This window comes from Terrapene carolina, unplaced genomic scaffold, assembly GCF_002925995.2.
Source record: "Terrapene carolina triunguis isolate 2854851 unplaced genomic scaffold, T_m_triunguis-2.0 Scaffold21, whole genome shotgun sequence".
Taxonomy (NCBI): Eukaryota; Metazoa; Chordata; order Testudines; family Emydidae; genus Terrapene; species Terrapene triunguis.
The window spans coordinates 40,049,337-40,063,785 of NW_020664372.1; the positions used below are offsets into that span (position 1 = coordinate 40,049,337).

The 14,449-nt window shown below is 39.5% G+C and overlaps 1 protein-coding gene across 1 annotated transcript in view; it reads right to left on the bottom strand.

Moving 5' to 3' along the window:
* The window catches only part of SLC9A4 (solute carrier family 9 member A4), a 40,294-nt gene that overhangs the window by 20,539 nt on the left and 5,306 nt on the right, over positions 1-14,449 (bottom strand). The window contains exons 2-6 of the mRNA XM_026657383.1: positions 13,826-13,893; positions 9,329-9,588; positions 5,201-5,418; positions 1,292-1,494; positions 280-366 (exon numbers count right to left, since the gene is read on the bottom strand). Of these exons, the coding sequence (XP_026513168.1) occupies positions 280-366; positions 1,292-1,494; positions 5,201-5,418; positions 9,329-9,588; positions 13,826-13,893 (836 nt within the window). The remainder of the gene's footprint in view (positions 1-279; positions 367-1,291; positions 1,495-5,200; positions 5,419-9,328; positions 9,589-13,825; positions 13,894-14,449) is intronic.

The following is a 14,449-nucleotide window of genomic DNA, read 5'->3' on the forward strand; positions in this document are numbered from 1 at the left end:
ACAGAATGGAACTTTTTATAAAGACACAACAATGAAACAATGTAGCAATTGGATTCCAGCCTCTCTACCTTGACACTTTGTAGCCATTAAGCTTCTTTGGACTCAAACACCATCCAATATTTTTATTAAGATATTTTGGCTGGGATTTGCAAAGGTGCCTAAGGGGCTTATTTGTCCAATGAATTTCAATGGGAACTGGGTGCCTAACTCTCTTGGGCAAATTTGGAACTCCCATTCGTTCTCTTTCTAGGATACAGTTCATCAATAAAGACAACTTACTCGTACATGAATCTCTTCGTTGATGCACTCTTTCTTGTTAGTCTTTTTAACATCTAGATACTTGACCAGTGGACCAATTGTGATTCCCTGTATTTAGAAAAATGAGTGAGAAAGTTAATTATTGTTTGAAACAAGCAGATAAAAGGCAAAAGATGAAGTGACTATTTTTTATTTGATCACTGTGTCTAGAATATAGGGCTTATTTGTTATTAGTCGGGCTGGTTGGAAAATGGAGTGGGAGATGGGGGGGAGGTTCTGAAAAAAATGTTTCCATTTTTTTAAAATCAAAATTAGATTTTCATCAGCATTTTCTAATCAATAGTAAGAATTAGTTTCTGTAAACTACCTGGCCTGCTAACCACTCATACCAAGCTAATATTTCATTCCAGAGGGAAAAAATAGTTTCAACAATATCAAAGCATCCTGTTTGACATTTTTTGAAAGAAATGATTTGATTTTTAAAACTTTTGATTTCATTTTAAAAACTGTATAATATAATGTAATATAATAGTTTAAAAGACTATATAAAAATAAAATGATTCACCCCAAACACATTTTTTTCAGGATTTTCATTTGCAGGGAATTTCTAAATTGTGGGGTTTCATTCCTAATCAGAACAAAGACAAATGTTGAAATCACAAAATCCTTCACAAAATGGAATTTCCATCCTGCGTAGCCCTGGTTATAACACAAAAGGGGAACAACTACTCTTGTATATCAGAGTACAAGGTGAAGTAAAAAACTGGAACATAATTTTCAGAGGAATTTTAAGGACATCTGTTTTTAAATACTTCCCGTGGTGAAGTTACTAAATATTTAACTGAAACGATAAGACAAAATTAATTATCCAGCAAAGGGTTATTGTGTTACATCTGGAGACACTATCCAGCAACTAAAGTATAAAATAGAAGGATTTAATCCTGATTTAAGTGCAAATCTCAGTGCAAGCTTAACTATGAAGCCTCTAGGCATCGCTGTTGTATGAAATGAACCCATTATGAAACCTACTTACCTGAATGAACACGGTGAAATATATAACTACAAGAGTAGCCGTAATGAACATGTTCTTTCTAGGGAAGAGATACATCGGAAGCAAAAATGCAAGAGAGAAACTACTGGCTCCTCGAAGGCCACTGTAGGCAATAATGAGCTGGTCTTTAATGGTGAAGGGATAAGTCCGAAACTTGTTGCTGATATAAAAGAGAGCAAACACACCTAGGAGGGAGGGAAAACTATTGTTAACCAAGTAACAAAGAGAAATACTTTAAGTGCAACAGCATCTTTAGCCTTTAAGCCATGAACACGGTTTTCTTTGCAATTGTGGGTGCTTGTAACTTCTTTTCTGGTCATTTGTTGAGGCTATTTTTTAAATATACTATAAATGTGATGCCTATGAGAAATTTTAACACGATATTCTAATGTAGGTTTCTAAATGTTTTGTGTTTTAACTTTGCTGAGTAGGATCAGAAGATGAGATGAGTGATATTATCCACCACCATTTGTATTTTAGACAGGCCTTCCCCTGAGGCGATCTGAAGATATCCTAGATAAGAGTTCTTCCTGCTTTTCCCCCTATAATATTCTTTCAAGCATTTCTTCTTCCCTTTCACTCCAATGCATTTTGGTCCCCTTCTAAGTTACTCAAGACATTTTCCCACACAGTAGAAGACCAGTGTGTTTGAACAGTGCTTGAACAGTTTTGACAGTTGCATATAATAAAATAATAATAATAATAATACCTATGTCTTTAGTGCTTTTTTTTTTACAGAAGGGGAAACTGAGTAACAGAGGGGTGGAAAGACATACCGAAGATCACCCAGCAAACCAAGGGCAGAGCTAGGGATAGAGTCCAGGACTCCTGAGTCGCAGTCCAGGGCTCTTCACTGACTCCCTTTAAAGGCATTCGGTAACAAAACAGCTATAGTGGAAGCTGCTTAATTCTCCTGATTTGTTTTGCTTTTAATTAAAAGTAAAACTAATGTTGACAGCCTATATGACAGATGACCCTTGCGGTCCCTTCTAACCCTATGGTTCTATGATTCTATGTGGCTGGGTGTGGACTGCATCTTCTGCCTACAGTATATTTAGTGGCTTGCTTGTTTTTTTCCATTACCCTCTTGGGCCCTTTTCCAACAGCTTTATTTTCTTAATGAAATGCCCTTGTATCTACATTTCATATGAGCACCATGACTGATGTAAATAATGAACCGTTATAATTAGAAAAAAATCCATTTTATACATCAACCCTATAACAAGCTTATTGGATTATTATTGGTGGGCCTTGTAACACTACAAAGGTTGCGTGGCACTTCCCATTATGAGATCCTGTTTTCAGTTGCTTATAGCTTTGTCAAACTGAAGTTTTCCATGCTGGGCATCTGACTCAGGCTGACAGGTGACCTTTATTTGAAAAGCTCTAAAACCCCCATGCTTTGGAACAGGGACTTGAAATTTAGTAGGGAGGTGGCCTTTGTATCAGGGATGTGCCTTTTGCTGTACCCATTAAAAATTGCTCACATGTGGCCAAGTTATAAGACTGTAAAATCTCAGTTTGCACATGCTCGGTATAGACTTCTTCATCTTCCCCCTTAAACTTTCCTAGGATTCCATCCTCACAGAGCATGCTCCAGCCTCTCACAGCTCCTAGCACTGAGCACACTGCATGGACCATCACAGAGTAATTGAACCTAGTCCATCCTCTCACTATTCCAATGTGTGACCAGGCTGTGCCTGCACCATCCCCACAGAGATAATAAGCATGCTGCAGGACCAGGGCTACAGGAGCAAAGCTGGAATTTCCCTATAGTGGCTAATCCCAGCTGCTCCCAGGGTGAGGCCAGGCAGTGTAACTGAGAGCACAGAGCCTGTCTCTCTTGTGGTCTCTGCGACCCCCCCACCCCGCCGCTGGCACCCACGCAGTGCAGAGAAGAAAGCCACCTGATTTGAATGCAGAAGGGACAAAAGCTGAATCAAGGAGGAGGGAGAGGAGCAGATGGAGACAAGGAGACTAAAGAGGGGGAGAAAAACTGGGAATATCTGGGCAAGGAGACTATGACTGGGAGCCAGGAAAGAGACGGAGAAAGTCTTCTTGCCCAACCAATCCCAGCCTATGACTAGGAGCCTGGGACAGGGATTCGATGAAGGCAGCTGGGGCAAAGAGGCTGGGGCTCAGTTGGCTGCGAGGGAGGAACACTGAGACTGCATGAGGAGCTGCAGACAGGGGAGGAGACTGGCATCAGATGTAGGGAAAGAGAGAAACTGGGAGTGGACGGGGAGCTTTGGGCTTAGTCAGCAAGTTGAGAGGTGGAGACTAGAACTCAATGGGAAACATGGCATACGATGAGAAGCCTGAGGAGAGGAGAATGGAGTGGGAGAAGGAGGAGCCGGGGGTGGCAAAGAGACAAAATTGGGATGGGGACAGGCTAGTGGGGATGGAGCAGAAGGGGTCACACTTAAGAGCAGAGGCCAGAAGAGTCTTTACCCACTAGAGCACACACCCCTCCAGAGTCTGGAAGATCCCCAAGATTCACCATTTCTCTACTGTCAGCAAGTATCTGTGAAACCCATTGGCAAAATCTTATACCCCTCTACTTCTGGGACACATAGAGGACGTCAACCTACTATTGCTATCAGTTATTCCATTAGCTCAAGTGCCAGAGGTCTGTGAGGTGGATCAAAAGGTTCCAACCTGGCTGATTACCACGTGGGTGCCAATATGATGGAATTTGTGTTTTTTCAGTTTGCTTTATTTAAAAAACATAGATAACTGCGCACTAAAATCATGCATTAAGGTTGCAAAGTCAAGTACTCAGAAATTAAGAAATGCCAGAATTAAGGTTGCCTCTGCAACCTTAATTTGCCCCCTTGTGCATATGCATTATGGTACAATCTTTAATTACATGACACATACTATGTTTTCCATAGGAGCCCTGTTTCATTCAGAAATATAAATAAATTCAAATAAGGAATAATCGTGTCTGAATGTAATGTACTTACTGCCTAGTTGTTTTGGGAATTGTATACAGTTAGTAGTAACACTTAAAATTACTTGATAAAAACACTGTGCCCAATCCTAGGATCTGGCTGGTTCAGGACCAGAGGGCATGGGGCAAAGTTAGCTGCACACTACCTCTCCACTTCCCCAATCCTGGGGTACCAGGAGCCAATTCAATTACCATAGTATGTCAGAGCAGCCTCAGGGATGGGTTAGTAGCCAGGCATCATGAATGTTCTGCCACACCTTTTCCATTTTACCATGTGACCAGCTCACCCTAACCCCTGGAGAGCTTGGGAAGGGCTGGGGTAAAGCTGGTTATGCCAGTTTTACCTCACCTGGAGATTTCCTTCACCCATGCCATCCAAGCCAAGGGAAAGGCTTTACAGGAGTGGTGCCAAAGGGCCGGGATCTGGATTCACAGTGTATAGAACTTTATCTACTTTAAGAATAAATTTAAATAGCTAATATTCTCTCTCTGATTAAAATTGCAGAGAAATGTTCAAATTGCCAAAAATAGATAAGGAACCATCTTAAATTAACCACATTCTAAAATGTAACCATTATGAAGCCCACTTACCTGAATAAACACAGTAATAACATATGGCCAGCCTAAATATCAACATAATGATGGAAATGGTTTAATTTTACTTAAAAGTTTCCTTCGCACTGAATCACAAAATCCAGCTTCAAGTATTGACCTTTGGGTTGTTGTTCCTCCCCCCCCTCCCCCCAGCCCACCAGTTCAGTACTAATATTTGTGAAATTACCTGGTCAGTAAGACACACCTATTAAACTCATTATTAAACAGGTTATACAAGTCAGCACTACATTTCCTAGCCTACTTTTGCACTGATTACTTTCAAAGACGCAAAGCACCACATCTACCCAGGCTGGCTATGTTAAAATGCAGTATTTGCCTCTTACTTAGCACACGCCAAATCAAGCAGAAGAGCAGAGTGAAGGAAACAAAGGCCCAGTTCCACTCGTGGTTCCTTCCAACTGTGGACACTCCCATGAACACGAAAATCAGGGTCTCGCTGACACTGCTCAGCATCTTCATGAAGTACTTTATGGTTGTGTAGGAATTCTGGGAAACATTCTCCTCCACATATTTTTTCATAGTCACTGCACATGCTGTCATCCTGTTCATTCAGAAACACCGTGCAAACCATTAGGTATTGGCAATGGTCATCTGTTTATTATCTTAAAAGAGAAAGGCTCCTCTAATCACTCCTGCTTGAAGACTAGTTGAATCCAGACTGTTTGCTCATCTCCTTATTTGAGCCCACATATGGGCCAGATTCTGAGACCTTTCCTCATGCAATACCTTCCTCCTTAAATTGAGCCATTGATTTCAATGGGACTACTTGAGGAGTAAGGGGCTGTGTAATGGTATGGATATTGCATCTGGCCCTATGTGTGTATCCCATATAGAGGAGAAGAAAAGGAGCCAGAGTTTGCCAACCTTACTCAAAGTGAGTCTGGTTCAAAGTCATTTTTGTTTTGAATGCACAACAAATATGAATAAAGGGGCAAACTCGTGGCTTTGCCACGAGCACCAAGCAAGGAACAATGCATTGTCGTGCTGCCCTGGGAGCAGACGAATCAGTGCCACACTCTGCCTCCCAGTAACCCCTCACTCTGGTGTGGCAAAGGAGGAACCCTGCATCAGCCCTACACCTGGCACAGAGTGTCCCCCACACACACCAGCTAGCCAGCATATTAGGGGGTGGAGACCTAGCTCCAATGATTCTCCACCCCTCCGTGCCCACTGCTGTCCATAAGCATCGCAGGAGGAAATGCAGCAACAGCCCTGCAGAGGCTGCTCTTTCCCTTCATAGCGATCCAGCTTGCACGGGGCAGTGAAGGGACACCTTACAGCTCCTTACTTCTCCGCTTGGCTGCATGAACCAGGCCACCATCTGGCCCAAACATATCCGTAAACAATGTGGGCCAGGCGCTGATACTATTACTCATATTAAATAGCACCTTACTCTCAGACTGAAAATAATGAGACTTCTTATGGAGTAAGGTACAATAGAACCTCAGAGTTACGAACACCAGAGTTATGAACTGACCAGTCAACCACACATGTCACTTGGAACTGGAAGTACATAATCACGCAGAAACAGAGACAAAAAAAAGAACACCCTCTTCCCCCCAAAAAAGCAAATACTGTACAGTACGGTGTTAGAGGAAAACTACTAAAAAAATTAAGGGAAAGCAGCATTTTTCTTCTGCATCATAAAGTTTCAAAGCTGTATTAAGTCAATGTTCAGTTGTAAACTTTTGAAAGAACAACCATAATGTTTTGTTCAGAGTTACAAACATTTCAGTTACGAACAACCTCCATTCCCGAGGTGTTCATAACTCTGAGGTTCTCCTGTACTTCCTAGCATGAGTAGGAATATGGCAGATTTTGTGTTCTCTGTTAAATCAGCAGACAGACATTCTCCCAAGGCTTCCTCATTTCTGTCGTGTTCCCAAAGCTTAAAGGAAACTGTACGTAAATAGGCAGGTTGAATGCTAAACTGATAGATAGCCCAGTATGTCACCTAGCTGGTTTCCATCTATAACATTTTAGTCCTATCAGCCTTCTACATGGCAAAAGTTTTCTAATCTTGTGTGCTCAGAATATTCTGAGTGCTCCTCAAGTCTCCCATTCATTCCACCTAGACAAAGCTACAGGATGCTCTGGAGGAACAGAAACATTCAGCAGGTCCAAGGACATTCTAAGACAAAATCAATAGACATTAATGTTTAATACTGTTGACTTTTCAAGATATATGCATAATAAATTTTCATAACCCAAGTGGAAAATGAATGAATTCATCAATAATTCAATGGTGCAACAGTAAGTTCCCATCACTAAAATAAGCAATAATATATTTAATAGGCTAGTAAGAAGAGTAAACCCTGATTATATTAATATTATTTTATTACTAATAATTTCAATAAACTAATGACAATAAGAAGCATGTGAAATAAAGTTCTATATATTTTAAAATAATGAATATTCACAGGGATAGTTTGTAAGGTACAGGAAGACTGATCAAATCTATAACTGATTAATAAATTAGTATTCAGCTCTGATAGGACCTGATCTTGAAGTCAATGAGAGCTTTGCCAATTACCTATATACCATATATTAGTGGGCAAAACATGGACCAGGATCTGGGTCACTTTGCAATGGGTGTAAATAGCTACACAAGGTATAAAACAGTGGAGAACAGGATTAGAATCATATATACTCTAATAATTAGATTGGATTAAGAAGCATCTAAATATTACATTATAAATGCACTTAGAGTATGAGGATAGGTGCTTTATATATGTATCTAATTAAACAATTGGGTTAAATTTTCAAACACAGGTACCTCAGATGATCCTGCAAGGTATGTGTGCATACAACCGCATCTTTGCACAGAGACTGTAAACTGGGGTTTGTGAACAAATCAGGGTCTGAGACGTGCAGTGAGAGCTAGTGTAAAATTTTTGCACTCATAATGACAGTACACTATTTTATGCATGTGCAATGTATTGTAGGTGCCCACGTTCAAACATTTGTCCCCATTAAGTGAGAATCCCCCCTGGAGGTAGCCTTCACTCATTCTGGGGCACCAGGCTCAGTGAAGTCCCATCCCCAGCTCATTCATGTGAGCTCAGGGCAGGAAAAAAAAAAAACCCGGTGTTGCCAGCCCAGGAGTCAGAGATTGGACTCAGCACCAGCCAGCAGAATTATCTATAGAACTGAGGATGTCACCAGACTTCCACTTCTTCAGTTTTTACTTTGGTATTCTTTCCTCTCCATTGTTTGGCTGTTTTCTCCAACTCCCTCCCACATCCTCGCCTCACATTCCCTTTGCTGCCCCTCACTGTCTCTGCCCTCCATGTGCCTCTCCATTCCTCCCTCCATCCTTTCACTCTTCTTTCCTATCCCTGTCCCCCTTGTCATCCTCCCATCAATGTCCTCGCTCTCTCTCTTCATGTTTACTGTAAATTATAGTCCTTTCTGACCTTCCCTCTTCATCTCACACCTGTACATTCATAACACATTTGGGACCAGCCATCGAACTATTTCAAGGTTACTGTAGTGAAGTGTCTGGCCTTTAATCAATGGCACCGTTGCTCTTTACAGAGCATGGTGTATGCACCGATGAGTTCTCTGGGGGCTGCTGAGTCCAGTGAGCAAGTCACAGTCTCATCCACAGGTAAGGCACACCCACATATTAGCAATGCTCTGAATCCGAGCAGCAGATTCCTTCCTCCTCTGACGCCAGTCATCACAAAGATTGATCCAGTTCTCCTTGCAATGCCTTGCTCCATCAACAAGCCGACTCTGTCAACCAGAGCGGCATTCTGCACTCCTTTCCCAGTCATTCAAAGAGATTCCAAGGATACTAAGTCATCTTTGCAAACATCCCAAAATCTGCATAGTGGTCTACTTCTCTTTCTAGACCTTTTGTGACCCTTCGCTCTTCGGGATCCTGTAATCTGGCATTCACTTGACATGTCCAAATCTTTTCTACTGATCAACATTCCCATGAATGACATACCAGCACGATTTAACACTTCCACATTTATCAGCCTGTCTTGGTTTTTTAATGTGCATGTGTTTGTTTAATGCTTCTGAATTTTATATTTGGGCCAGATTTAGTTCCAAGTTACACAAAATTAATTTAGGTGTAATTCCACTTAAATCAATGGAGTTCAATTGATATACATTGCTGTAACTGAGAGTAAGATCTGGTCTATTATTCTTTGTTCTTTTGATATTAACAATGTTGTATATAACTACATCCCTCTCATAACATTATTGGGATGCCACATAGAAATAAATATTAGAGCATAAGTTGGTCTGGTATCAGATCATGCTGTGTTTAAACAGATATATCAGCAGACCAGGTTGCACATTTAGGCCCATAAAGAATCACAACTGAAAAAAATGGGACAGGGGCAGCAGAAATCATTATACTAATCCCAAGCAAAACACCTTGTCAAGAATGGAATTCCACCCTGGGAGGCATTTGAAAATTCTTATTTGATACTCACGCCAGAATGCCTGAGATGTAGAGGGTTTCAGCAGACAAATATGACAAATAGCTGAACATGAAGACAAGCAGTGGTTCGATGGCAGAAATGTTCTGTGTAAATCGAGTCATGAATGCCGAAACAAATCCAAACACGATGCCAAACAGCACTCCGCCTAGTCCTACTACAAAGAAACGAGCAAATCCAGCAAGAACATCAACAGGTTCAATCTCTTCATATCGGTGCATCTGGGTGAAGGCGATGAATATGTTATATAACACCTGTATGCAAAAATAATGGACAGCAAATTAGAAATCTTTCAAAACTAGATTTTCTCAATATTTTAGTGGTATGTGCCACACTGTATTATACTCATATTGCTTAGCAAAATTGTAGTTTAAATCTGAACATATCCTTAAGAGGCCCCAGAATTATCTACCTGGCTGGGATCCTAAAACTAGTGAAGAAATGGTACAAAATGCCAGTCAATGTGTCATATTCATCATGCTAAAACAGTAAGACAGGCTGGGACACCCCATGTGTGTGATATATGGAATGTATGATGTTTTCAGAAAGTACATGATGCATCAGACACCATAAAATATGTAGCAAAGAAGGTGCTCAGAAGCACCGTGACGGGTGAAAATGTAAGAACTTAAGAATCAAATAGAATAGAATAGAACAGAAGCTAAGCAACTCCAGCTTCATACTGGTGATAGATAAACACTCAACTCATGGTTCAATATGCAATTGTTGTTATTAAATATACTAGAACTCTTATATAACCAATTTTTATTACCTTACCTTAATAATATAGTAATTACAGTCTGTTGTGTGATGGGTATTGATAAATTTGTACAGTGGATTTGTAAAAATGTCAAAAGGACACTGTCAAGGCACTTTTCAAAAGTTTGAAAATACTTTTTTTTATTCACTTATACTGGCCTCTTGGAGCTCGCTGGAAATTGAAATCTGTTCCACTACTGTTACATCATTTTTATATTACAGATAACTAAAGCAACAGCAGCTGCAGTACAAGCTTCCCAACACTGCTACTGGTGAAAGGGTTATTCAGTCTTCAGGCCCATTCATTCTTCAACCTCTCTTTTGAAATTGTCACAGGGATTCCAGTTGTGTCAAGAACAATCATCCTCTTGGAACTGGATTGAAGCCATCAACTCCCCTGAACCATCCAGTTCCCTATATATTGTACGTTAATGACATAGCAGTCATTCTCAAGGTAGGCATTACAAACCTATTAGTGATTTGACCTTTTTAAGGGTATAAATAGCTAATTAAATTATCTATTTTGGTTAAGGAGCTTGAAATACTGAAAAAAACGTTGTGAGGTTAGGTTGTAGATTATTCTCAGCACATTACACACTGGGTCTGTAGGGTTGATTTTGATTAAATATAGGTCAGATGCTTAATTATCATGCTTTTGTTATGAATAATTTCTATTCTGAAAAATGCATGATAAAATCTCCTTTGGGATTTTCCATTTTCATCCACTAACCAAATGGTGACTGAAGTGTTCAGCAGGGCAGCATGAGGGTATTGATTAAAAATATGTAAGAGTTTTTGACTACTAGCTGACAATAAATCCTATTGTACCTGTTATCAATAAATATCAGTCATACCAGATTCACTTCCAGGTTTTAAAAGTCAGTTTGGAAAAGTCTAAAGTCACAAATTTGCCACAATTTTTGCTACAGATAGCATTAGTCGCTAACACTGTCCTGTTTAAAACAAGCCAAAAAGGCTTCACATATCTGGTGTTCTTTAGTTTTTTTTCTTTGCCTAACTAATTTCAGAAGGCTATTTAATGAGATTAAAGGAGATATTTGCTGGTCAAAGGCTCCAACTCATTAAAGACGATAATTATTCCTCAGATATTATCTAGCTCTAATTGCTTCCTGGGAACATTTAACCTTGCGCTGTCATACAGTAGATTCTCAGGGATACTCATTGTTACTAGGTGACAGGAAACACACAATAAAATGTTCTAGATGGCAGCTTCCTACAAATAAGGGTGATCCACTTTTCCAAACTGCAAAGTGTTTTACTGTATAGTTACTATACAGTACTTGAGTCACCGCAGTTGTTCTCTAACTACTCCCCGTTCCTTGATAATGACACTGTCTCCAGCATAGATTTTGGAAAGTGGGCAGTTGGTACCCAGGTGCTGATTGAGCACTATTGAGTTTAGAGCTGGGCAGACTATTTTCAGGGAATAACTTCTAGCATTTGGCCCTTTTTCCTGTTCCTGAATTGTCCGTTGTCACACAATAGCACAAATTTCCATGAGTGTGTTCATTGTGTGCATTCATTGCTAAATGCTTTATGCCAAAGTAATTCAGCCATGGATTGCTCACTAACTATGCACTATGAGTATTTGCTAGTCACTTAAGTCACATGGCATTGTTTCTGTTCCATAAATGGATTACCATAATTTTTTTAGTGGCAGAAAGGCCTGAATCAGCCTCTGGTGCTTTGATTCGCTCAGAGAGAAGGCAGGGGCATTTTATGGAGAGGTAGCAGGTCTTATTTTAGGAATTTTTAAACCTGGTACTTTGGGCTTTTGCACAAAACCATTATATTCTAGCTAAACACCTGGAGGCTGCATTTTAAAATACCTGGCTTCTTTTTGACTGAGGTCAAAGACATAAACTACTGAAAGCAAGATTAACTGGCACTTTACATAAGATTTTATGAACGATTTCCTTTGTCGTGTTCACAAAACAAAATTGGCTTTGTGTGCTGTCTTATTTGTGAAAAGGCAGAGCAGCATTCTTCCCAGTGTTGAAGAATTGCCACTTTTAGGTCTGTTGTTATACAGAGAGATTGAAGTGTTCTTCTACTGGTTTTTGAATGTTATGATTCCTGATGGAGCTCAGACTACCAAGGCTGCTGCATGTTCCTTCCACTCTGAGGGAAGGGCAAACTAGGTAATGAGCTTACATTGGTCAGGCTTCTGACCAGTACAGGACGGTACAGTTCTGGGGTGCAAAGCTAGAGAGCTGGAGGGAATTGGCTGGAGATTCCCTATTGATGGTTCATGAATGTCTGGGAGATCATTCATGTAACTCAGTTGGGTGTGTCCTTGCCTGTGGATATCTGGGTAAGTGCAGTGTCTGTCAGAGGCTTGTAGCTTGACATCAGCATCACAGCGTGAGAGACAACCCAAGCTGGTGGGTTTGGAGGGCTCAGCAGTCCCACAGTCCAGGTTGCACCCATGGGATCCGGTCACAATGAGTAGAAGATATTTTATATTATATTGCAGTTTTCCTTTAAGACATCAATATTATAATATAATCAATATAATACTACGTTTATATTCTTTGATTAAAAGAAATATCTTAAGGATTTTGTTTGACAGAGGTTTTGAGGAAGGTTGAGAGTATTTGGAGAGTACTATTGGTAAAAAGGGGCTTTTCTACTGTTTTATTAAATGTTTTAATGTATTGGCTGAGTTAATTTATTACCAGAGTATGGCTCTTATGTTGTGGTGTGGTCATCGTTATGTGATTATAAATTTAAGTGTTATGTTAGGCAGCCTACAGCTTTTTGTAAGATGTTCTTGTTGGTGTCTACATTAGGCTTGGCAAGCCAGTCAATTGACTAGACAAGTAATGTGATTGACCTGTCAATTGACGGCCTATTATTTGACCCTGGTCAAATATTGTCAAATATTCCAGCAAGAATTCCCAGGTGCAGGTGGAAGCTTATCTGTTTGGTTGCATCATGTGCCATTTTTTCATTTTCTAGTACATTTTTCATTGTGTTTTGCACTTCTCTGTGTTAAAATAACTCAGGTAAGGAACTTGTTTTTGTGATTAGGCCTAAGTATCTATCTAAGGATAAGCTTCATGGAGCACATGAAGTCTTATTCTTTTTGATTACTGTTCTAATAAATTAGTGGTTTAAAACATTTGACCATTTTTGTATTATTTGATGATATTTGACCAGTTAATTGACCAATAATTTTTGAACCAGTCACAAATGCCCAAACCTACTCTAAGGCTAAATAATTTTGAAAAAATTATTCTCAAACTTTTCAAACTTGTTTTTGGCACAGTGCAACACAGGAGTAACTTGAAAGGGTGATTTTAATATGTTCCAGTGGCTGCATCAGAGTAGACACTTGTATTATTCTGAAATCAAAATATATTATTCATTGAATCTTTACCTAGATGATACATTATGTATATAGCTCATTTATATTCATTGACTTTACCTCCCCACTCTCTGTAGACACAATTATGTTGCTAATACGCAGCTCATAGCAAGCAGTAGAAGAACTGGCTGATGGAAGTCTTGAACTTTCTCATGCAAAGAGTTCTTGTGAAGGTAATGAATGGCACAACTTGAATGGGTAAAGTGACCATGATTTGGCCTCCAGTCACTTAAATAGGAATATTTTCCAAACCATTATTCCAATCCCAGTTTTTTAGGGATTTTTTTCCACTAAAGTAGTACATTTTATATATATTTCTACTTTAAATATCACATATTTACATAAGAAATGGCAATATAGCCATTTCTTGTGTAAAATGCAAACACAGCAGAACTCTTAACAGCTTTTCCTGAATATAGAATTCAAAATTTCATTCAACCTGATAAAAATGTAGTGTCTTTTTTAAAAGCTATTGTTATAACAAAAGTACACCAGTCATTAGTGCGCTACCTCATAAGCAATGTACATACAGATTTAAGTAGCAAGGATTTATCACATGCATCATTAACTTTAAAATCTTTTCATCCTGACTGGGGAATCAGGAGCCTGTGATCATTTCATAACAATTAGGTCTCAAGAGATCAAATTAGTTTCCTTCTCTCCCTTTTTTAAAATCACTCCTAAAATACCATGGGCTATGAAGACTTTCAACAATGAACTCTGCAAGAGTCTTCCAACACATCAAATTTCCAGGAGCACTTGATGTTCAAGCAGTGTCTGAATTGTTTTTGACTGTGTTCTGGACTCCTGTGTTTTAGATTCTAAAAGGACCCAAAGCATTTAATAAGACCATGATTGAATTTTAGCACAATTAGTCCTATTGATTTCAGTGGGACAACTTGCATGCTTAAAGTTAAGCAGGTACAGAAGAGTTTTGCTAGATCAGGGCCTAAGGCCAGAATTTC